Consider the following 26402-nt stretch of genomic DNA (forward strand, 5'->3'; position numbering starts at 1 on the left):
GCTAAACCGTTAAGGAAGGTGGGCTGGGGGACACTGGCAAGGCTGGCATTAGTGTTCAGGCAGGAGGAGACCTCGCTGTCTGATCCTAGAACTGAGAGAAGGGAGAGGTGGAATGGCAGAGCAGCCTTTGGGGGCATCACTTATCAGGAAGAGGAGCCCACTCCCAAGCCCCCAGACAATTCTGAAATCCAAAGTTCCCCAATTTGAACTCTCACGAGGGTGACACAGGTCATGGAAGGGAAGAAGATGGGCTGGGGCTTGTGCATGTTATACAATTCAGACTATTTTTCATTTCTGTAAAGATACATCCTCCTCTCTTCCACTCCTTTATTTTATTATTTTATTTTATTTTAAAAATATATTTTATTTATTTATTTTTGGCTGCGTTGGGTCTTGGTTGTGGCCCGTGGGCTCCTCTCTAGTTGTGGCACGCAGGCTCCAGAGTGCGTGGGCTCTGTAGTTTGCGGCATACAGGCTCTCTAGTTGAGGTGAGCGGGATCAGTTGCCCTGCAGCATGTGGGATCTTAGTTCCCCGACCAGGGATGAAACCTGCGTCCCCTGCACTGGAAGGCAGATTCTTAACCACTGAGCCACCAGGGAAGTCCCTCCTTTATTTTAAAATAAGTGATTATCCTATTGATACGATGTATAAAATAGGTAACCTCTAATGAGAACATACTGCATAGCACAGGGAACTCTACTTAATGCACTGTGGTGACCTGAATGGGAAGGAAATCCAAAAGGGAGGGGATATATATATATATATGGCTGATTCATTTTGCTGTACAGTAGAAACTAATGCAGCATTGTAAAGCAACTATATTCCAATAAAAATTAATTTAAAAAATAAATAAAATAAGTGATTATCTGAAATAACGCCATTTGCAGCAACATGGATGGTGAAGTAAGTCAGACAGAGAAAGACAAATATCATATGATATCACTTATATGTGGAATCGAAAAAAAACTATACAAATGAACTTATTTACAAAACAGAAACACTCACGGACTTAGAGAATGAACTTATGGTTACCAGGGGGTAAGGATGGTGGGGGAGGGATTGTTAGGGAGTTTCGGATCGACATGTACATGCTGCTATATTTTAAATGGATAACCAACAAGGACTCACTGTACGGCATTTTCTTAAAATAGGTGATTTTCTCAGTCTGGCCTCGGTGTTTGCAAGGGTGCAGAGTAATACCTCTTATGAAAGCGAACTGTATCACCTCAAGCACAGTACAAACCGGACACTGATACAGAGTCTGGACATACAGGGGGTGGTGAGGAGTGTGGCAAAGGGGAGAAAGTGTGTTTGGTTGAGGCGTGCAGCTGCTACCAGACACCATCCAATGGCTTGTACGGGTGACATCGAGCCCAGTCTCGATGCTAGATCTTATGAATTTTCAAGAGAAATTGGAAAACCATGTTTCTGTGTTGAATTCTCCCAGAATTTCAGTGCCGCTTCAATACTTATACATTGTTGTTGGGCTGGTAAATGGGCACGATCTTTATGGTGGGCGATTTAGCATTATCAGTGCAAAATCTGAAAGCTTGTATCCTTGGACCGAGCAATTCCGCTTCCAGAAGTATATTGCACAGATGCACTTGTACACGCCTGTAATAGCACGGGTGTATGGGAATTCTCCGCCTCATCGTTAGTTATAACAGAGGAGTGGACACAACCTCAAAACCCATGGTTAGATATTGTGGGACAGCCATACAGTGGGATACTTTGTATGAAAAATGAGTAATCTGCTGAAGTCCTGGCATAGAAAGATCCCCAAGAGTTATCTATTTTATTTAATGTGTGTATGGATATTACAGGCACCACTCCGGCTGCTTTTCTTTCAACCCTCACCACAATCCCTGTTTTAGAACTGGGGAAACGGAGGTCCCAAGAGGTGAAGCCCAGAGCCCCACGGTAACAAGTGAAGAAGCTGGGAGTCAAATGTAGACAGCTGGGTTCAATCCATGCTTTTAGCCACCAAGATTTGCTGTCTTCACGTTAAGCAGGAAATAGCAAGTTGCAGAAAAATGGGTGCAAAAGTTACTATTCTGTTTTTAAAGGGGGGTTCTTTCAATGTGATGTGCTTACAATGACTCATTAAAGATGATATTCCACATCCTACAAAGGGTACAGGGTGGCTTGGGACTGGCGGGAAGGTCGAATTTTCACTACACAATATTTCCCATAAGATTATTAAGTCCACAGAGTTAATATGTAACCACCATTTAAAATGTACTATCATGGAAGCAACCTAAATGTCCATCGAAGATGAATGGATAAAGAAGATGTGGTCCATATATACAATGGAATACTACTTAGCCATAAAAAAGAATGAAATAATGTCATTTGCAGCAACATGGATGGACCTAGAGATTATCATACTAAGTGAAGTAAGTCAGAGACAAATGTCATATGCTATCACTTATATGTGGAACCTTAAAAAATGATACAAATGAACTTATTTACAAAGCAGAAGATTCACAGACATAGAAAACAAATTTATGGTTACCAAAGGGGAAAGTGGGGGAGGGATAAATTAGGAGTTTGGGACTAGCAGATACACACTACTCTATATATAAAATAGATAACCAATAAGGACCTACTGTATAGCACAGGGAACTATATTCAATTCTGTAATGGAAAAGAATCTGAAAAAGAATATATATATATATATAATATAACTGAATCACTGTGCTGTACACCAGAAACTAACACAATATTGTAAATCAACTATGCTTCAATTAAAAATTTAAAAAATAATAAAATGTGCTACCATTAAAAAGAAAAAAAAAACTAACTTGAAAATAATACTGGTAGCTTTGTCTTCCTGGAACTTAATGCCTGCCATCATACGATATATTATTTCCACGTTCGTACCACCGCATCTAAGATGCAGCCCTAAACATCATTAAAGGAGGCACTGGGGCTTTTTCTTCATCCTCCACCGTATCCCTAGAACAAAACCTGGAGCTTAAGCTAGGTATAGAATTAATGTGTCAATAGAATTATCTATGTTCATCATCTATTTAATCCAATCAATATTTGTGGAATAAATAAGAGGTTTAACGAATGAATGAACACGTTGGAGAGCAGCTGGGGTTGATGGTATCGCTGGCTTTCGGGCGGCTTGGGATTTCTAACAGCGGCATAAACTCCCCCCACCTCTCTTCTGCAAAGACCCCCTGTCTGAAGATGCACTTTAATTGCATTAAAGTCGTGAGCAGACTACCAATAGGGAGACCTTGCCCCATCCTCCCCTTCCCCTCACCCCCCACCAGGTGGCTGGTTATCAGCCGCAAGAGCTGTCGGCTGGCGACATCCGTTGTTATGGAAACCGCAGCCAGCCAGGGAAGAGGAGGGGGCTGCGACGGAAGCAGTTGGGGCCACGGAGCTTGGAATTTTCCAGGTGCAGCAGTCAGACGGTGTGTACGTGCGTATTCAAACCCTCCCCTGGACTCCAAGAGGGGGGGTCCATGTGGGGGGATACTGAGAAGGGGGTTCTGAGCAAGTGGCTTCTCCCCCACCCCCCACTTTGGACCTCTCTTCCACAATGGAGACAAGCTTCACAGTTCATGAGGTTCTAGCTTAGAAGAAAATGTTTCTAGAATCTTCCAGAATCACACCCCAATCATTTTCCACCTGTCATATTTTCTCCAAATGAGCTGTGTCTGCGGTCTTGTTTTGTCTGTGCTTGCGCAGTACTGTCCTCTCTCCCGTGCAGGGTCACAGGATCTCTGTGAGCAGAGCTGTGCTACCCTAGTGACCTGGGGACCCTCAGAGTCTTGGGCAGCGCCTGGCCCACAGTAGGTCTGCAGGGCAGATAACCAGACTTGGGCGGACAAATGGATGGATGACTCTGTGCTTTCCTGTTATACCACAGTCTCATAGGAGATGACTGGAATGGAGCATCGTTTCTGGATTCTTATGGCCCCCGAGGGGGTAAAAGTTGTAATCCTGGGGCTTCCCTGGTGGCGCAGTGGTTGAGAGTCCGCCTGCCGATGCAGGGGACGCGGGTTCGTGCCCCGGTCCGGGAAGATCCCACATGCCGCGGAGCGGCTGGGCCCGTGAGCCATGGCTGCTGAGCCTGCGCGTCCGGAGCCTGTGCTCCGCAATGGGAGAGACCACAACAGTGAGAGGCCCGCGTACCGCAAAAAAAAAAAAAGTTGTAATCTTGGCTCCTCCTCCTTCACACTCCTTCCCACCAAGAGGGCTCAGATCCCAGGACAGCGATGGGTGGGCTCGTTTACCCCCCCCCATGGAGATCCTGGGGTCTTTTTGTTTGTTTGTTTGAGCTTTATTGCAGTATAATTGACAAATTAAAATGTATACATTTAAGTTGTACAACATGATGATTTGATGCAAGTATGTATTGGGAAATAACCATCACAATCAAGTTGATTAACATATCCACCACCTCACAGTTACTGTTTTTTTCTTTTCCCTTCCTTCATTTCTTGCTTTCTTTCTTCCTTGCTTTCTCTTTCTTTCTTTCTCCTTCCTTCCTTCACCTTCTCCCCCCTCCCCCTTGCCCTCCTCTCCTTCTCCTTCTTCTTCTTCTTCCTCTTCCTCTTCTTCTTCCTCCTCCTCCTCCTCCTCCCCCTCCTCCTCCTCCTTCCCCTCCTCCTCCCCTCCTCCTCCCCCTCCTCCTCCTCCTCCCCTTCTTCTTCTTCTTCTTCCTCCTCCTCCTCCTCCTTCCCCTCCTCCTCCCCTCCTCCTCCCCCTCCTCCTCCTCCTCCCCTTCTTCTTCTTCTTCTTCCTCCTCCTCCTCCTCCTCCCCCTCCTCCTCCCCCTTCCCCTCCTCCTCCTCCTCCTCCTCCCCCTTCTTCTTCTTCCTCCTCCTCCCCCTCCTCCTCCTCCTCCCCTTCTTCTTCTTCTTCTTCCTCCTCCTCCTCCCCCTTCCCCTCCTCCTCCCCCTCCTCCTCCCCCTCCTCCTCCCCCTCCTCCTCCTCCTCCCCTTCTTCTTCTTCTTCTTCCTCCTCCTCCTCCTCCTCCCTCCTCCTCCCCCTCCTCCTCCTCCTCCTCCTCCTCCTCCCCTCCTCCTCCCCCTCCTCCTCCTCCTCCCCCCTTCTTCTTCTTCTTCTTCCTCCTCCTCCTCCTCCTCCCCCTCCTCCTCCCCTCCTCCTCCCCCTCCTCCTCCTCCTCCCCTTCTTCTTCTTCTTCTTCCTCCTCCTCCTCCTCCCCCTCCTCCTCCCCTCCTCCTCCTCCTCCTCCCCCTCCTCCTCCTCCCCCTCCTCCTCCTCCCCCTCCTCCTCCCCTCCTCCTCCCCCTCCTCCTCCTCCTCCCTTCTTCTTCTTCTTCTTCCTCCTCCTCCTCCTCCTCCCCCTCCTCCTCCCCCTCCTCCTCCCCTCCTCCTCCTCCTCCTCCTCCTCCTCCCCTTCTTCTTCTTCTTCTTCCTCCTCCTCCTCCTCCTCCCCTCCCTCCTCCCCTCCTCCTCCCCCTCCTCCTCCTCCTCCTCCCCTTCTTCTTCTTCTTCTTCCTCCTCCTTCCCCCTCCTCCTCCTCCTCCCCTTCTTCTTCTTCTTCTTCTTCTTCTTCTTCTGTGTGTGGTGAGAACACTTAACGATTTACCCTCTTAGGGTAAAATTTCAAGTGTACCATACAGCGTTATAACTATAGTCGCATTGCTGTACGATACTTGGAGATCCTGGATTCTTAGAGGTCAGCCCATGGGTGTGGGGCACACTCTCACAATGGTATGTCTGAATTTGAATCCAGGTCAATTAGCTGTGCACCCCAGGGCCGGTCACTTAACCTCTCTGTGCCTCACTTTCCTCATCGGCAAAATGGCAGTAATAATACTGCCCATCCTCGGGGTCCTTGTGAGGACTGAAAGAGAAAATCACATAAGCACTGAACACAGAGCTGGCACGTAATGGGGGCTCAGGAAGTGTCACGTGTAGTTGCATTTCATATATATTTTTTCACTTCATAAATATATGTACACATTTCAATATATATAATAAATAATTAATAATCAAAATACAGTTGGCCCTTGAACAATGCAGGGGGTTAGAGGTGCTGCTTCTCCATGCAGTCAAAAATCTCCATATAACTTGGAGTCAGCCCTCCATATATGTGGTTCCTCGGTATCCACAGATCCAACTGACCACAGGTCATGTAGTACTGTAGTAGTTACTACTGAAAAACATCCAGGGAGAAATGGACCCACGCAGTTCAAACCTGTGTTGTTCAAGGGTCAGCTGTGTTTTATGTATATAAACTCAATATATAGTATAGATATATTTTTATATATAAAATATATATTTATAAATTAAAAATATATAAGTCAATGGTTCTTAACTGAGGGTGATTTTGCTCCTCGGGGGACAACTTGTCAATGTCTGGAGGCGTTTTTGGTTGTCACAACTGAAGGGGTGAGGCTGCTGGCATCTAAGGACACTGCTCAACATCCTACAGTACACGTGGATGGCCCACACGGCAAAGAACGATTTGGCCCCGAATGCCAGAAGTACCAAGGCTGAGAGACCCTGGTAGATACACATACATTTATAATAGTCCAGACCAATGAGAAGTAAAGAAATATAACGTGAGTCACATACATAACTTAAAGTTTCCTAGCATCCTCATGAAAAAGAAATAGAAAAGGAACAGGTGAAATCAATTTTAAGGCCAGCTCTTATTTAACCCAGTACAGCTGACCTGCACATAGACTTTTTTCAAGAGTAAATAGGACAGTACTACACCTCTGCAGAGGCAGAACCACAGATGTGGAGGAACTCTGGCTTCGGAGGGCTGACTCTTCGCTATACTCAAATTTTCCACTGCTCGGAGGGTCCTAACCCCTGTGTTGTTCAAGGGTTAACTACATATTCAAAATATTACATGTAATCAGTATAAAGCGTTGTTGGGAATTCCCTTGCGGTCGAGTGGTTAGCACTCAGAGCTTTCACAGCCGAGGCCCGAGTTCAATCCCTGGTCCAGAAACTAAGATCCCGCAAGTTGCGTGGTGTGGCCAAAAAAAAAAATGTTAATACAATATAGTCCATGTTTCTGAATATATAGAAAATTATGGATGCTTAAAAAAACTACCATTGTTAACAAGCTATCTCACATTCTTTTTCTCGTGCAGTCTTGGAAATCCAGTGTGTGTTATACGTTATGGCACATGTCAATTCGCACCAGCCACAGTTCAAGGGCTTAAGAGACCCAGGACGCTGGTGCCGGCCCCCCGGGGGCTGGATGGCTCGGGAGAAACCATTATCACACGATGAACAGAATGGCCAGCAGAGGGCGTCATGAGAATAGCACGGATTTACTGAAATAAGAAACACTATGATATCACTCATATGTGGGATCTGAAATATAAAACAAACGTATGAATATAACAAAAAAAGAAACAGGCTCACAGATAGAACAAACTAGCAGAGTGGGGAGAAGGAAACGGAGAGGGACAAGATGGGGTAGGGGATTAACAGGTACAAACTACCAATACTATGTACAAAACAAAAAACTAGGAGGATATATCGTACAACACGGGGAATATAGCCAATATTTTATAATAACTGGAGATGGAGTATAACCTTTAAAAATTGTGAATCACTACGTTGTACACCTGAAACTTATATAATATGGTAAATCAACTGTATCTGAATTTTAAAAAAGCAGGGAGAGGTGGTTGGGAAGGAGCAAAACCAAACAAAAACAAAACAGAAAAATAAGGACTGGAAACAGATTCTGTGCCTGCTGGGGATTATAGGTAGTTTTTATTTCTTTATTTTCATCTGCATTTTCTAAAGTTTCTACAACAAACACGATTTTTTAAAGTACAAAAAAAAAAAAAAAAGGAACCTCACAGAGTTACTTGAAAACCTATCCAAGTGGAGAGAAACACATCCAATGGGCAGGGCCTGAGAAAGGAAAAGGCTTTTGGACACAGATGGTCAAGAGCAGGGCGGCAGTCTTATGTGCTGTGTTTCATCTCTCTAGGGGGACGGATGCAGTTGACAGCATGTACTTCCAAGCCTGGTAACTTGGGTCCAAATCTCAGTCCTCTCTGCCTAGGCCCGCCCACCCTGCTGACCCCAGCCATGTCCAGTTTCCATGCCTGGATTCCCCCATGGTCACCTGTGGCCTCCAGTCCAGCCCCGGTGCCCCACCGGCAGCTGGAGCCATGGTGCTTAGACACAAGTCTGACCATGGCTCTCCCTTGCCTGATGTCCTTGGGGGCTCCCGACCGCACTCAGGGTGAAATTCAAGACACAGGCCGTGGCCTAAAATACCTCTCCAGGTGTGGCCTTACCAAGCTTTCCAGCCTCATCTTACAACTACTCGCCCACCTTGGTTCTGGGCTGTTGTAGCTCCAGTTGTGTCTCCCCTAAATTCAGAAACTGAAGCTCTAACCCCAGGACCTCAGAACGTGGCTGCGTTTGGAGATGGGGTCTTTACAGAGGGAATTAAAGTAAAATGAGGTCACGGGGCCCTAATCCAATATGACTAGTGTCCTTATAAGAGGAGGAGATTTGGACACAGACGCACACAGAGGGATGACCATGTGAGGACACAGGGAGAAGATAATTGTCTACAATCTAAAGAGCGAGGTCTCAGGAGACCAACCATGTTGAAACCTTGATCTCAGTCTTCTGGCCTCCAGAACTGCGAGGGAATAAATTTCTATTGTTGAAGCCACCCTTTGGTGCTTTGTTATGGCAGCCCATGCAAACTAATACAGCCACTCCTTAAAAAAAAAGTTGTGCTTAAAAAGCAAAAAACGTTCTGGAATCACGTGCATATAATTGATACTAAAACAAATAATTATGCAATATATTAGAAATTATAAAAAAACCCGGGTATCTCAAGTGAAATCTAGACTATGGAGACCAACAGGTGAATCCTGACAGAAATGTAAACCTATAAAATGCGTGCGTCATTCTTCGTATTTAGAGAAAATTGCACACAACACCTGAGACATCCAGTTGTCCCGACAGCGTGAGCAAAGGGTCAGGAGGATGAAAATATCGGGGGTTGGGTGGGTCAGCGAAACCCAGCCACTGTGGGACTGTCCGTCAGGATGGTATTTCTGGCTGGCTATTTGACAATATGTGCTCACCTCAGTCCTAAGACACCGGCTCACTGAACCTCCCACTCTGTGCTCTGAATCCCCGAAGCTGTGTTTCTCCTTCCGTTTCACGCTTGTATGTACCTGCCTCGTCCTTACCCTGTCTTCAAAGTCAGCTCATTAACAACAACAACAAAAATAATAATAGCTAACGTGTGTTGTGTGCTTTAGATGTCTTACTGAACTTGGATCTTTTTGTTTTTTTGAATTTTATGACGAATTTTACTCCAAAATGGCTCTAGTAGTACCACAGACATTGATGTAGAGTTTAAATATTGTTTCAGGCAACGTGAAAATGGATAAAAGCAATATTTCTAGCTCACATATTTTTAGATAATGTTATTTTAAATGTGTGAGTTAAAATATGATAAATATTAATGAACTTAGTTACAAAACAGAAACAGACTCACAGACATAGAAAACAAACCCATGGTACCAAAGGGGAAAGGAGGTGGGGGATAAACTAGATAAACAATAAGGTCTTACTGTATAATGCAGGGAACTATATTCAATATCTTGTAATAAACTACAATGGAAAAGAAAACAATGTAATAAATATTAAAAATAGATGTTTCACTATTTTATCCATTTTGAAAGGTTTATATATTCAGAATTACAAGGGAGGTTTTTTTTTTTAAGGAGAACCACTTTATTTTGAGTAGTAAACAAAACTCTATTTACAACATAATATACAAAGCTTCCATCAGTTTCTTTACAGTTAGTCCAAAGAATGAAACCTCTAGGGACTTCCCTGGCGGTCCAGTGGTTAAGACTCCACACTTCCGGGACTCCCCGGGTGGCGCAGTGGTTAAGAATCCACCTGGCAATACAGGGGACATGGCTTTGATCCCTGGTCTGGGAAGATCCCACATGCCGTGGAGCAGCTAGGCCCGTGCGCCATAGCTACTGAGCCTGTGCTGTAGAGCCTGCATGCCACAACTACTGAAGCCCGCGAGCCACAACTGCTGAAGCCCGCGAGCCACAACTACTGAGCCCATGTGCTGCAACTACTGAAGCCCGAGTGCCTAGATCCCATGCTCTGCAACAAGAGAAGCCACCTCAATGAGAAGCCTGTGCACGGCAACCAAGAGTAGCCCCTGCTCACTGCAACTAGAGAAAGTCCCCATGCAGCAACGAAGACTCAACGCAGCCAATAAATAAATTAAAAAAAAAAGACCCCTCACTTCCAATGCAGGGGATGCGGGTTCCATCCCTGGTCGGGGAACTAAGATCCCACAGGCTGTGTGGCCAAAAAATAAATTTAATTTAATTAAAAAACCCCCCCTCTGATTTAAAGTTTACATTTAACTTTAAATATTCATGTAAGCTTTGGAATTTTATTCTTGCCTGATACTATGAAACATGAAACTTTAATTGATGGCAAGTTCCTAATTTTTGCTGTTCAGCCACTTTTCTGGATCTTGCTCTCTGATCCCATACATTCCAGAGTGTTCACTGGATTTGTAATAAACTTCCAAGATGAAGGGGAATTTCTTGCTCGTGTTTTGCCTGAAATCTTGCCTTGTGTTCATCTTTTTAAAAAAAATATGCTCCAAAAAATGTCTGCAAGTTCAGCTACTAAAACTCCTTTAAAGAGCTTCTTTGCCAGTGGGTCCATCCTGAGGCCCAAGGGCTGGCAGACACCACCCCTGCCACTCACTTTGATTTTTTAAAATAATATTTATTTATTTGGCTGCGCTGGGTTTTCCTTGTGGCATGCGGGACCTAGTTCCCTAACCAGGGATCGAACCCGGGCCCCCTGCACTGGGAGCTCAGATTCTTAACCACTGGACCACCAGGGAAGTCCCTCACTTTGATCTTTATAGCAGCTCTAGTGGGTTGATACTAGGATAGGCCTTCATTCCCCATGGGGAAACTGAGGCACAGAGGAGTTAACTTGTTATTGGAGGTCCAAATGCCAGGGAGGAGCAGAACCCGGATTTAAGATAGAAGCGCTAATTCCTGAGCCTCAGCTGTTGACTGCCGTGCTCTCCTTAGACTACATGTCATGTGATCCATCTTCCCAGTAGGGTCAGGATCCCCCCACTCCCATGGTGGTCTGGCCGCAAGTCCTCCCCCTAGTGGGACGCATGGCTGCCCCTGTCCTACCAAGTAGGACACTACAAGATCCCCAGCATCCTTAGAGCCAGGCTAGTAACACCTATCTCCTGACTAGATCAATATTGAGAAAAGTGATGGTAACTAATGATTGCCACTTGTTGAATACCCTCTCTGGGCCGGGACCTGTTTACAAGCACTTTCCATATTAACTACACTTCCCAACAACCATGTGAGGCAGGTAATTTGATGATTCCTGATTTAAAAATGTGGCGACCCAGGCCCAGAGAGTTAAGTAACTGGCCTGAGGGCACACAGCCAGTTGGTGGAGCTGGGATGCAGACATGCCATGTAAGGTATATATGGACGATGTCATCACACACACACATACAGAGGCACACATGCACACACACGAACCTCAAATAAAGGGCAAGAAGACCCTCGGCCTGGGCACTATTGCCATTTTGAACGGAATCGTTCCCTGCTGTGGCAGCCCGTCCTATGCACTGTAGGGTGTTGAGCAACATCCCTGGTTTCTACCCACCAGATGCCAGCAGAACTCCTCCCCCCGCCCCCATCGTGACAACCAAAAGTCTCTCCAGATATTTCTAAATGTTTCCTGGGGGCACAGCCACCCTGGTTGAGGACCATGGTGCAGCCTCATGGAAACACGTTTCTTCTGAGGGCTGAGCTGACGCTTTAGTTCAAACCCGTACCTTCTTCCGAGACCATGTACCTTCTTCCGAGTTACATGTGAGAAGGATGCTGGTGAGGTGGGAGGCGGGGGAGGGGCAGGGCGGTGACCCCACAAGTCTTCTGGCTTCTGCTCTGCAGCTTCACCTCCATGACATAGCCAGAGGGCTCCTGCGTAAATGCAAAACTGATGTTATTCCCCTGCTAGAAACCCACCCAAATTTCTTATTTCACGAAGGGCAGTGGCCCCTCTCCTTGCCGTGGCCCACGTCCACACCCTCCCCATCTCTCACCACTCTTTTCACCTCCTTGACTCCACTTGCACCAGCCTTCCTGCTGCTCCCTGGACAGAGCACATATGTTCCTACCCCAGGGCCTTTGCACGTGCTGCTCCCTCAATCTAGAGGGAGCATCGAATCCCATCAGAGCAATCTCTCATTGATCATTTCCAAGGGTGAATATAAAATTACCTTTATTTTTTAAAAATTTATTTTATTGGACTATAGTTGATTTACAATGTTGTGTTAGTTTCAGGTGTACAGCTAACTGATTCTGTTATACTTATATATACATTCCTTTTCCGTGATGGTTTATCCCAGGATATTGAATATAGTTCTCTGTGCTGTACAGTAGGACCTTGTTGTTTATCCATCCTATACATAATAGTTTGCATCTGTTAATCCCAAACTCCAAATCCTTCCCTCCTCCACCTCCCTTCCCCCTTGGCAACCACAAGTCTGTTCTCTATGTCTGTGAATCTCTTTCTGTTTCGTAGATAAGTTCATTTGTGTCATTTTTTAAGATCCCACATATAAGTGATATCATATGATATTTATCTTTGCCTGTCTGACTTCACTTAATATGATCATCTCTAGGTCCATCCATGTTGTTGCAGATGGCATTATTTCATTCTTTTTTATGGCTGAATAGTAAAATTATCTTTATTTATTATTATTTTAAATTATTTTTTTCAGGTGTATTGAGAAATAATGGACAAACATCACTGTATAAAAACTATTGGGGGGGGAGGGATAAACACCTCCCAGAGTAATGGATATAAAAACAAAAATAAACAAATGGGACCTAATGAAACTTAAAAGCTTTTGCAAAGCAAAGGAAACTATAAACAAGATGAAAAGAAAACCCTCAGAATGGGAGAAAATATTTGCAAACGAATCAATGGCAAAGGATTAATCTCCAAAATATATAAACAGCTTATGCAGCTCAATATTAAAAAAACAAGCAACCCAATCAAAAAATGGGCAGAAGATCTAAATAGACATTTCTCCAAAGAAGACATATTGATGGCCAAGAAGCACATGAAAAGCTGCTCAACATCACTAATTATAAGAGAAATGCAAATCAAAACTACGATGAGGTATCACCTCACATCGGTTAGAATGGGCATCATCAGAAAATCTACAAACAATAAATGCTAGAGAGGGTGCGGGTAAAAAGGAACCCTCCTGCACTGTTGGTGGGAATGTAAATTGATACAGCCACTATGGAGAACAGTATGGAGGTTCCTTAAAAAATTAAAAATAGAATTACCATATGACCCAGTAATCCCACTACTGGGCATATACCCAGAGAAAACCATAATTCAAAAAGATACATGCGCCCCAATATTCATTGCAGCACCATTTACAATAGCCAGGTCATGGAAGCAACCTAAACGCCCATCAACAGACGAATGGATAAAGAAGTTGTGGTACATATATACAATGGAATATTCCTCAGCCATTAAAAGGAATGAAGCTGGGTCATTTGTAGAGACGCCGATGGACCTAGAGACTGTCATACAGAATGAAGTAAGTCAGAAAGAGAAAAACAAATATTGTATATTAACGCATATATGTGGAATCTAGAAAAATGGTACAGATGAACCGGTTTGCAAGGCAGAAATAGAGACACAGATGTAGAAGAAAAAACTATAGACACCAAAGGGGGAAAGTGGGGGGTGGTGGTTGGTGGTGGGATGAATTGGGAGATTGGGATTGACATATATACACTAATATGTATAAAATAGATAATTAGTAAGAACCTGCTGTATAAATAACATTACATAAAAATACATAAACATTACATAACATTACATAACATACATAACATTACATAAAAATAACTTTACAAAAAATAAAATAACATTAAAAAGAAACTATTGGGGAAGAGGGATAAATTAGGAGTTTGGGATTAACATATACACAGTACGTATATAAAACAGATAAACAACAAGGATTTACTGAATAGCACAGGGAACTATATTCAATATCTTGTAATGAATTATAATGGAAAGAAATAAAAGAGTATAGATATATACATATACATGTATAACCAAATCACTTTGCTGCACACCTGAAACTAGCACAATATTGTAAATCAACTATACTTCAATTTAAAAAAGTTATCTTCAATAAGACTATTTCAATTTAAAGAAGCAGGGAGTCCATTAAAATTTAAAAAACAAAAAGTTAAGGAGGGAATCACATAGGCACTAAGGTTAATATGGGGGAAAATACAGAAGTGGAATGGGAAGGACAGAAATCTGGGGATTATCACCCCAGCCAATCCATCTGGGCAGCCCAAATAATCTTCCTAAAAGGCAGGTCTGAGATGGAGCTTTCCTGTTTAGAATCCTACTCTCCTCGGAGGAGGAATAGATTGTTCACAGTGCTTATATACGATGCACAGTCTGACCCCATGTCCCCTCTGAAGCCTTCTTCAGTTTTTTTTTTTTTTTTTTTTGGCTGTGCCATTAGGCATGTGGGATCTTAGTGCCCCTACCAGGGATGGAATCCGGGCCCCCTGCTTTGGGAGCGTGGAGTCTTAACCACTGGACCAGCAGGGAAGTCCCTCTGAAGACTTCTTGCCCATTCTCCTCCCCTTCTCATTCTGTAAATGCACCAGACATGGATGCCCACCTTTCACCTGTCCCCACGGGTCCTCTCCACGATCTGTATAGGATGTGGGAGGCCTTGGAGGTGATGCATGGGACAGTTGTCTCACCTGGAACTCGCCCCTGGATTCTCTTGGTCCCAGGCTGACGGTCTCTTCCTTGAAGCCAATAACACACCTGGGAGGGGGAAGAAAGGACACTCGTTAAATGAGGGTAGTTCTCGTTCTGCTGACTGTGTCAAAGTTGGGCAAAATGGAGGGTCAGAAAGTGCCACTGGGCTCCCATGGTGAACTATCAACATGATGAAGATGGTAGGGGCTGCTGGGGAAAAAGGGCCGGCGTCTCCGTTTTAATTTATTTTTAATATTACTTATTTTAATTTAAAATCGAATTTCATTCATTTTTTTGAATAGATAAAACATTCAAAGATTCAAAAAGACAGGTCGTGAAAAGACTTTCCTCTGGAGGGTGTGGAGAAAAATGAACCCTCCTACACTGTTGGTGGTAATGTAAATTGGTCCAGACATTATGGAAAACAGTATGGAATTTCCTTGAAAAACTAAAAATAGAGCTACCATATGATCATGTAATCCCACTCCTGGGCATATACCTGGAAAAGATGAAAACTGTAATTCAAAAAGATACATGCACCCCAATGTTCACTGCAGCACTGTTTACAATAACCAAGACATGGAAACAACCTAAATGTCCATTGACAGACGAATGGATAAAGAAGATGTGGTACATATATACAATGGAATACTACTCAGCCATAAGAAGAATGAAATAATGCCATTTGCAACAACATGGATGGACCTAGAGATTATCATACTAAGTGAGGTAAGTCAAAGACAAATATATGATATCACTTATACGTGGAATCTAAAATGTGACACAAATGAATTTATTTACAAAGCAGAAACAGGCTCATAGACATAGAAAACAAACTTATGGTTACCAAAGGGGAAAGGGGAGGGGAGGGATGAATTAGGAGTTTGGGATTAACAGATACGCACTACTGTATATAAAATAGATAACCAACAAGGACCTACGGTATAGCACAGGGAACTATATTCAACATCTTGTAATAACCTATAAGGGAAAAGAATAGTGCAGTATTCCATTGTATGGACTAAACCAGAAATAATTAAACCATAATGTTATTATGAATTATTATTATCCCCCATGGATGCATGCCTGGGTTGTTTCTAGTCTTTGACAAGTAAAAATCTTGATGAAATAAATAAGCTTTTTGGCAAGTGACCCTGAAGACAGCTGTGTGTAGGATGGTCTTGGGAGAGGGGAGAAGCAGTCATTTTAGAAACAAGCGTCGAGTGGCAGCCTGAGGAGACCCCCTATTGTCTCCCATAGAACTTTCTGCTGAATGAAATAGCCCAGCTGGTTCCCAAGGAATCTTTGTAATTTTTGCATTGCTCTCTATCTAAGGAAGGGAACGGTTAGTTATTCTTGGGTTCAGACCAGCGCGGTCAAGATTCTAGAATCGCCCTATCCAAACCATGAAAACACCTGAAAGCTAGCCATTGTTCTCCAAAGTACACCCCTAGATCCCATTTCCCACCCACTTTTCTCTAATTTTCCTGCTTTGTTTTTGCTCTGCATTCTGGGTGCTTGAGGTAGTGAGGTCTCAATGAAGCCCAGCTGTTCCCGCTGCCACTGCTGATTCTTATTTTATTATTGTTCAGCCGTGCAGAGCAATGGGATGCATAACACGTTTGCCCCACATCCCATGTGTTGCATTCAGTGTTTATCAATCAGATCGTGAGCATCTCAAGGGCAGGGAGTATGTCCTATATTTTCCCCTCAATGCTCAGCACGGCTCCTGGCACACAGGGAATGATCACGCTTTTAGAACCAGGCTGTACTATATCTAGTGTGTAATTCCCAAGCAATGCAGAATTTTGCTTGTGTGTAACATAGCTTCGATCTAAGTAATGCTCACATACGCCATTCTTTCCCCCTCGTTCTTTGCAACAGACAATATCAGGTGGCTTCGAGGGGGTAGGCTCTGTGTGCGTTCAAAAGTCAGCTCTTTATGAAAAATAAAATAAATCAGCTTTATACAAGAGGCTTTCTCTTTAGGAAACAGATACTGAACTCTGTATGGATGAAATGGCATCATGTCTGGAATTTGCTTTGAAAATAATTCTGGTGGTTACAGCATGCTGGGGGTATGAGTTGGTCAGTGTTGAAACGATGAGTGTAACAGAAAAAATTTTGCTATTTTGTCTACTTTTGTCTATTTTCAAACCTTTCAAACTGGGCTGGGGCGGAGGGAGGAACAGGTAGAGCACAGAGGAATTTTAGGGCCATGAAAATACCGTGTGTGATGCTATAATGGTGGGTATATGTCAATATACATTTGTCCAAACCCACACAATGTACAATGATACAATGAATGGTGATACAAACTATAGACTCTGGGTGATAACAATGTGTCAGTGCAAGTTCTTCTCTTGTAACCAATGGCCCATTTTGGTGGGGAAAGTCGACAATGGGGGGAGTAGGCATGTATGGGTCAGGGGGTGTATGGGAACTCTTTGCAACTTTGCTCAATTTTGCTGTGACCCTAAGACTACTCTAAAAAATTAAAAATTTTTTTAAAAGGAAATACACTGAAAACAAGACAGTGTGATTAAGTGTGGCTAAACCAGTGGTTCTCAATCAGGGGTGACTTTGCCCACTAGGGGACACCTGGCAATGCCTGGAGACGTTTTTGGTTGTCACAACATGAGGGGGACACACTGCTGGCACCTGGTGGGTAGAGACCAGGGAGGCTGCTCAACATCCTACAGTGCACGAAGACGGCTCCCGCCACAGATAATCATCCAGCCCCATATGTCTGCAGTGCCAGGCTGAGGAGCCCTGGGCCAGATGCTGAGGCTTGCCAAGGATCTGAGCGAAGCTGTCCTTTTTTTTTTTTTTTTTAACATCTTTATTGGAGTATAATTGCTTTACGATGGCATGTTAGTTTCTGCTTTACAACAAAGTGAATCAGCTATACATATACATATATCCCCATATCTCTTCCCTCTTGCGTCTGCCTCCCTCCCACCCTCCCTATCCCACCCCTCTAGGTGATCACAAAGCACGGAACTGATCTCCCTGTGCTATGTGGCTGCTTCCCACTAGCTATCAGTTTTACATTTGGTAGTGTATGTATGTCCATGCCACTCTCTCACTTTGTCCCAGCTTACCCTTCCCCCTCCCCGTGTCCTCAAGTCCATTCTCTAGTAGGTCTGCGTCTTTATTCCCGTCCTGCGTGACCACATTTTTTTTTTTTTTTTTAGATTCCCGAATTCCGTACCCCTCCTTCTCCCCGGCCTGAGTGTCCTTTGTTTTATTTTTATTTTTAAAATTCTATTGACATATAGTTGATTTACAATGTTGTGCTAATTTCTGCTGCGCAGCAGTGACTCACATATACACATATAGACATTCTTTTCCACTATGGTTTATCCCAGTATGTTGAATATAGTTCCTTGTGCTATACAGTAGGACCTTGTTGTTTATCCATCCTATGTATACTAGAGTGCATCTGCTAATCCCAAACTCCCAATCCAGCCCTCCCCCGCTCTCCTCCCCCTTGGCAACCACAAGTCTGTTTTCTATGTCTGTGAGTCTGTTTCTGCTCTGTAGATAGGTTCATTTGTGTCATATTTTAGATTCCACATATAAGTGATATCATATGGTATTTGTCTTTCCCTTTCTGGCTACTTCACTTAGTATGATCATCTCTAGTTGCATCCATGTTGCTGCAAATGGTATTATTTCATTCTTTTTTATGGTTGAGTAATATTCCATTGTATATATGTACCACATCATCTTTATCCATTCCTCTGTTGATGGACATTTAGGTTGTTTCCATGTTTTGGCTATTCTGAACAGTGCTGCTATGAACATAGGGGTGCATGTATTCTTTCGAATTACAGTTTTTGTCCTTTTTAAGAAAGTAATTAGCAAGTGCTCTGGAGAGGCTGAAGGCACACCAGCACCTAAGAGAAACTTCCTCTGCAATGGAATGGAAAGAGTTGACAAGGGTATATAGCATTTTATGATGGAATTTAATTGTTTTTAAAGCCGAACCATCTGAAATGACATCACACCAGCGCAATTGGTCCCCTATTCTTGGAAACACAGGACTCGTGGATGGGTGGGATGCACACTTTGGGGAAAAGGGATGGAAGAGGAATTAATCCTGAATTATAGCTTGGGCAGCTTGGGAAGTGGCGTCGACATTTCACGAGATGGACAAGACTGGGACACAGAGGGGATGGTTAGGAGTTTGTTGTACTTGTGCAAACCACATACAATGAGAGAAAGAACTAGGGTGTTTGCAGTGTGGACGGAGAAAAGATCTGAGATGTTGAAAGAGTGATTACGGTGAGGCAAGTGAGGCATTCACCTCAGGCGTAAAATTTAAGAGAAAGCAGAAAACCTCAATATTCAAGGTAATATTTTATATATATATATATGTTAATTTTATTGAAGTATAGTTGATTTACAATGTTGTGTTAATTTCTGCTGTGCAACAAAGCAATTTAGTTATACATATATATACATTCTTTTTCATATTTTTTCCCATTATGGTTTATCACAGGATATTGAATATAGTTCCCTGTGCCATACGGTAGGATCAGGGTAATATTTTGATGCAATATTTTTTATTTATTATTTTTTTCCCGGTACGCGGGCCTCTCACTGTTGTGGCCTCTCCCGTTGCGAAGCACAGGCTCTGGACGCGCAGGCTCAGCGGCCATGGCTCACGGGACCAGCCGCTCCGCGACATGTGGGATCTTCCCGGATCGGGGCACGAACCCGTGTCCCCTGCATCGGCAGGCGGACTCTCAACCACTGCGCCACCAGGGAAGCCCGATGCAATATTTTTAAAAATAAAAAATAATGCCAGAAATCCATGATGCATACAACACCAAAATATTTACTCCAGACAGGATAGGACCCTGAGATTTGCAGGACTCACCTCACCCTAGTCTCGACGCTGTGAGATCCTGTCTTGAGTGAAAATGTTGATACTTTGTTCATCATTGATTTTTTTCCGATGAATTTTGAAATTTTATTTTTATTTATTTATTTGGCTGCGTTGGGTCTTCGTTGCTGCGCACGGGCTTTCTCTAGTTGCGGTGAGTGGGGGCTACTTTTCGTGGCGGTGTACGTGTTTCTCATTGCGGTGGCTTCTCTTGTTGTGGAGCATGGGCTCTAGTCATGTGGGTTTCAGTAGCTGCGGCACGTGGGCTCAGTAGTTGTGGCGCACGGGCTTAGTTGCACTGCGGCATGTGGGATCTTCCCGGACCAGGGCTCGAACCTGTGTCCCCTGCATTGGCAGGCGGATTCTTAACCACTGTGCCACCAGGGAAGTCCAATTTTGAAATTTTAAGGACACGTTGCATTAAAGTATTATCTCTCTTGATTACTGAGATGTTTGCACTCCTGTCACCCCCACACTTAAATTTTATACCCAAGCTGAGAGAGCCTCAGTCGCTTCCCTCAGGAACCGGCCCCCATGAATGCAGGCAGATGGGAAGGAGCTGTTAGAATTTTCACATGCGGCCAAGTGGCCAGGGTGGACCCTCATCTCTCCAGAATCCCATGGACTTTCCACTGAGCTCAAGGCCAGGCTGAGTTCCAAGCAGGATATACATCCGTGGAACTAAGGATGGGAACGGCTCTCTTGGACCCAGCCCGGTACAGACGGCATGGTGGAGACAGCCCTTTCCAAAACACGAAAGAAAGCTTTAATACTAACCATCTGTTTGGCAAATCATTCTCACCACATTCTGTTTCTAAGCAGTTTTTCCTCTATGATTTTAGAATTGGTCTTTTCGCGACTTTATTTTGCAAAGGAAGTCATTTTTCTGCCCTATGGACCCTTCGTGGTGTCTTGAAGCCAGTGGGTGTCCGTTAAATGCTTACTGAACAAATTCCACTGATATATGAATTAGAATGAGGAGGGTTTCCATTTGTCTGGGAGTCTTGCTGTGCGTGTGTGCGCGCGCGTGTGTGTGTGTGACATTTAACAATACGTTGCATGTGCCCTTATAAACACGTTTATAGACACATGAATGCAGGGTTTGGATATGGTGAATTCAGGTGATACGCTTGTGGCATGTGCACAAGTGCTTTGGAAATGGATCAAGTCATTTAATTCCAAGAATCCATAGGGAAAGCACTGAATTTACCCCCACTTTACGAAGGAATAGCTTGAGGTCAGAGAGGTTCTCACACCAGCCAGAAGGAGCGCAGCTAGGCTGTGGACCAGGTGTGTGTGACACCAGGCTGGTCCCCATACTAACCGCTTTGCTCAATGGCCCCAAAATGTTCATTCTAACTCACAAACTAGAGCCTCCATCATGAGGGCCTGGGGGTGAGGGGACTACGGTCCGAGACCCACTGGACCACCCATCTCCATCCTGGTGCACGTTCCTTGGGCCCAGCATGGAATGGCCAGCAGAAGGTAGTTTTCTGTTGCTGCGTCACAAATCATCACAAACTCAGTAGCTTAAAATCCCCTGGTCAGGGATTCAGGTTAGGGTTAGCTGGGTCTTCTGCTTAGGGTCTCACCAGGCTGAAGTCAAGGTATTATCCAGGGCTGTGGTCTTGTCGGGGGCTCAGGGTCCTGTTGCAAGCACGCACACACACACACAGACACACAGACGGACACACAGATACACACAGACACAAAGACACACACACAGGCACATACAGACACACAAGACACATATAGACACATGCACACAAGTACACACAGACACATACAGATAGGCACACACAGACACACATGCACACACACACAGCGAGACTGCCTGTTGGCAGAATTTGCTCCCTGTAGTTGTGTGGCTGAGACCCCTGCTTTCTCTCTGGCTGTCAGTGGAGGATTGCATTGAGCTCCCAGGGGCTACACCCAGCTCCCTCCCACATGCCTCCTGTAGGAAATAACACCATGGCAGCTGCTTCTTTCTCTTCTAGGCCACCAGGAGTGTGTCTCTCGTTTCCTCTGCGACCAGGTGACCAGCCCGAGGAAACACTCTGCTCAGAAAGGGCTCACCTGATTAGGTCAGGCCCCCCAGGGTCATCTCCCTTCTTCTGTAGAACATAACATGATCAGGAGTGAGGTGTCACTGTATTCACAAGTCCCACCTCCACTCAGGGGGATTTCAGGGAAAGACAGGAGTGGTGGCAGTATTGTCAGTTTTACTTCACAAGGCCATGGACCACCGCTGGCCAGGGTTACAGGGGCCCACCCTGGGGGCTGGCTCCTGCCCCCTGTCTCGTTGCTGGGGTCTGGAGGGACCCTTCTCAATAATGTGATGTCATACAGGGGATTTCTTCTGAAACCAGAGAAGGAGCAGAACTGGAGCAAAAACAGCATGTGTTTTCTCTGGAGAAGACAATTTCTGTGATGCTAATCTGTTGGTTACCAATTTGTCAAAAACAGTTCATTCCCAGATTTCACGTTTGCTATTTTCGTTACTTCATTCAACAAGTACGTGTCACTTGTCCCTTCTGCTAGGTAGAATCTTGAGCGAATGCGGTACGTTTGAAGAAGTAAAAAATGTTCCAGGGCACAGAAAGGATTGCTGAGAAATGAGGCAGAAGCCTGACTCAGCACAGAGAAGCCACCTGGCCTCATGGAACTTAAACCCTCCTAGAAGGAGGAGACAGTAAGAAAATGAACAAACCAACGCTACAATTTGAGAGAGCAACTCTGGAAACGGCCCTCTGAGGCAATGATGTGGGAGCTGAGACCTGAATGATGAGAAGGAGAATGTCTGCGGAAGGACTTCCCTGGCTGAGGGCACAGCAGGTGCAAAGACCCTGAGGTGGGTACAAGCCAGGTCACTTGGAGATCCTCAAACAATCCTATTCCAGGATATTGCCTGGAGCTGTTTTTCAGAACACAGAATGACCGTATGTTTGAAAAGATCAGTCCAGAGGGGTGAGGGCCTCTCTGCTGTCCTTTCCACCAATCAGGTGGCCTGGGTTCCTGTTTTCTGGATCTTTCAGTGATCAGCTGTGCATTCTTGGGCAAGTCACTTAACCTCTCTGTGCTTCCATTTCATTACTCATAAAATTGATGAAGAGATAGGAACTAAAACAACTCTGGATAAAGACAAATGATTCAGTCAGAAAACAGGTAAAAGACCTGAACAGCCTATGTGTCTATAGAAAGATGAATGGATACAGAAATTGTGGGATATAGATATGATGCAATATGACTCAGCCATAAAAAAGGAAAGAGATCCTTCCATTTGAAACAACATGGGTGAACCCAGAGGACATTATGCTAGGTGACATAAGCCAGACACAGAAAGAAAAAAATGCACCACTTCACATATGTGGAATCTGAAAAACTCAAATCCATAGAAGCAGAGAGTAGAACGGTGGTTACCAGGGTGGGGAGGTAGGGAAATGGGGAGATGATGGTCAAAGGGGACACACTGCAGTTATGAGGGATGAGGGAGCTTGGAGATCTAGTGTCCAGCACAGTGACTGTGGTTAATAATACTGTATTGAGACATGGAAGCAACCTAAGTGTCCATCGACAGAGGAACTGATAAACAAGATGTGGTACATATATATATAGTGGAATACTACTCAGCCATGAAAAAGAATGAAATAATGCCATTTACAGCAACATGGATGGACCTAGAGATTGTCATACTGAGTGAAGTAAGCCAGACAGAGAAAGACAAATATTATACGATATCACTTACACGTGGAATCTAAAACAATGATACAAATGACCTTATTTATAAAACAGAAACAGACCCACAGACATAGAGAACAAACTTATGGTTACCAAAGGGGAAAGATGGGACAAGGGATAAATTAGGAATTTGGGAGTAACATACACACACTACTATATATAAAATAGATAAACAACAAGGACACATGGTATAGCACAGGGAACTATATTCAACATTTTTTAATAACCTATATGGGAAAAGAATCTGAAAAAGAATATATACATATGTATGTGTGTGTGTATGTGTATATATATATATAACTGAATCACTCTGCTGGACACCTGAAATAACACAACATTGCAAATCAACTATATTTCAATAAAAAATAAATAAAACAGAAATACTGTACTGAATACTGGACATTTGCTGAGAGAGTAGATTTCAGGAGCTCTCATCACACAAACAATGGTAACTATGTGAGAAGGTATGCTATTTAGTTTCATTGCAGTAATCATTTCACTATGAATGTGTGTATCAAATCATGTTGTACACCTTAAATATACAATTTTTTTTGGTGGCCGTGCCACGTGGCTTGTGGAATCTTAGTTCCCCTACCAGGGATCGAACCCAGGCCCCCTGCAGTGGAAGCACCAAGTCTTAACCACTGGACCACCAGGGAAGTCCCTAAATATATACAATTTTTATTAAAAAAATAAAAATTTAAAAAGGAGACTTGTCAGACCCCAGAAAGTCTGTTCCTTTTTGTAGTAAAAGGAATCTTCGCAAGGTTTTCTAAACCACTTTTCATGAACTAGTGAATATTCAAAGGAGACCTAAATTTGAAGCCTGTACCAGAGCCTATCTCTACAACACCTGCCACACTATACAAACTTTTATGTACTTCTGTCAGTCCTCAACATCTACCTCGCTGAATTTTCATGAACTTCTGTTTCACAAGGGTAATTAGTTTATATACACTGGCAGCAGCATACAATAAAATAACTAGTATTAAAAAAAAAGGAGACTTGAACAGATAGTTCACCAAGGAGGATCTAGGGAAGCACTCTTGAAACGGGTTTGAATCACTATCTGGGGAGGATTGAAATTCAATGCACTGAGACACCCCACAGCCACTGGAAGCTACAGGAGGATCCCTGACCATACCAAGGGCTGCAGGGATGTGGGGCAGCTGCGACTCTCACCACTGCTGGGGGGACGCAGAACGGCACATCCACTAGGAGAACGGTTTGATCGTCTCTTTTATAATTAAACGCACACTTACCTTTCCACCCAGCTTTCCCACTCTGAGCTATTTGATCTACAAAAAAGCACTTACATTGAGAAAAACGTGAATGCAAAGGTTTAGAGCAGCCCTACACTCAGAATCGCCAAAAGCTGGATGGGACTCCAGTGTCCTTCACGTACAACCGGTGGCCCATCCGCACCGTGACATGGCCCATCCCCACCATGAGATGCAGCGCGGCAACACACAGGACGGGATTTTTGCATTCGATTCATTTTAACGAGCGTAACTTCAATTCTGAAACCGGAGAAGGTTTCAAGGTGTGTGTGGACAATGCGGCTGCTCGAAAACCTCTCTCGCAACCGTAGACCGTATGAAATCTTGATACACGTCAAGTGTATCTGGTCAGATTTAACTTTCAAATGGAGCAATGCCATAACTGTGAAACACACACGAGACAAACGTAGAAGAAATCAGAGGATATAACATGTTATTTATCATTGTAATATGGATTACGTTTTGAAGTGGTAATATTTTGATTCCTTGGGTTAAGTGAAAATGTAGGAAGATTTTTTTTTTTTTTTGTGGTACGCGGGCCTCTCACTGTTGTGGCCTCTCCCGTTGCGGAGCACAGGCTCCGGATGCGCAGGCTCAGCGGCCATGGCTCACGGGCCCAGCCGCTCCGCCGCATGTGGGATCTTCCCGGACCGGGGCACGAACCCGTGTCCCCTGCATCGGCAGGCGGACTCTCAACCACTGCGCCACCAGGGAAGCCCTGTAGGAAGATTTTTACAAAGAAAATAGCTTAGGGGTGGCACGGGAGCAGAGTGATCAACGAGGAGGCTGCTCTACTCATCAGAGGGAGAGGTGGTGGCCCTGCCATGGAGAGCGATGGACTTGAGGTGTTTGGAAGCAGTGCCCACAGGTTGTGGTGATGGAGAGGATGAAAAGGGAAGGACAGAAAGAAGTCAGGGGTGATGAGGCCTTTGTAGTCCAGTGGCCTCTTTAAAAAATATATATATATATTTATTTATTTTTGGCTGCATTGGGTCTTCGTTGCCATGCACGGGCTTTCTCTAGTTGAGGTGAGCGGGGGCTGCTCTTCATCGTGGTGCGCAGGCTTCTCATTGCGGTGGCTTCTCTTGTTGTGGAGCACAGGCTCTAGGCATGCGGGCTTCAGTAGTTGTGGCACACAGGCTCAGTAGTTGTGGCTCATGGGCCCTAGAGCGCAGGCTCAGTAGTTGTGGTGCATGGGCTCAGTAGTTGTGGCTTGTGGGCTCTAGAGTGCAGGCTCAGTAATTGTGGCTCATGGGCTTCGTTGCTCCACGGCATGTGGGATCTTCCTGGACCAGGGCTCGAACCCGTGTCCCCTGCATTGGCAGGCGGATTCTCAACCCCTGCACCACCAGGGAAGCCCCCCAGTGGCCTCTTTATAACTCTGGGATGGTGCTGAACAGATGGAGTGAGCCTGTGTTTGTCCAGCCCCAGCTGCACATTGGTGGAAGGACTGAGGAGGGGAGGGTCAGTGGAGATGGGGGATCAGGAGACACTCAAGACACCTGAGGATATAAATAGACCTTGTCTGTCGACATAAATGGGTTTTAAAGTGAGACCTGAGCTGTGCATCCAGGAGAAGCTTACTCAACCTCTCTGTGCTTCAGTTCCCTCTGAAATGCATCAAAGAGAGAAGAAACACAGTGCTTCCCT

The 26402-nt window shown here is 44.5% G+C and overlaps 1 protein-coding gene and 1 pseudogene across 1 annotated transcript in view; one reads left to right on the forward strand and one right to left on the reverse strand.

Annotated features, from left to right (window-relative positions):
- LOC111170075 (uncharacterized) overlaps positions 1 to 7266 on the forward strand; it is a 52237-nt gene extending 44971 nt beyond the window's left edge. The window contains 2 exon segments of the mRNA XM_030761399.2: positions 3286 to 3433; positions 7097 to 7266. Coding sequence (XP_030617259.2) covers positions 3286 to 3433; positions 7097 to 7266 — 318 coding nt within the window.
- Positions 7267 to 9795: 2529 nt separating this feature from the next.
- Positions 9796 to 10731, reverse strand: LOC149744544 (protein CEBPZOS pseudogene; annotated as a pseudogene).
- Between the last annotated feature and the right edge of the window lie 15671 nt (positions 10732 to 26402).

This window comes from Delphinapterus leucas, chromosome 20 (assembly GCF_059928025.1).
Source record: "Delphinapterus leucas isolate spDelLeu-1000000601 "Yukka" chromosome 20, BTC_Dleu_Yukka2, whole genome shotgun sequence".
Lineage (NCBI taxonomy): Eukaryota > Metazoa > Chordata > Mammalia > Artiodactyla > Monodontidae > Delphinapterus > Delphinapterus leucas.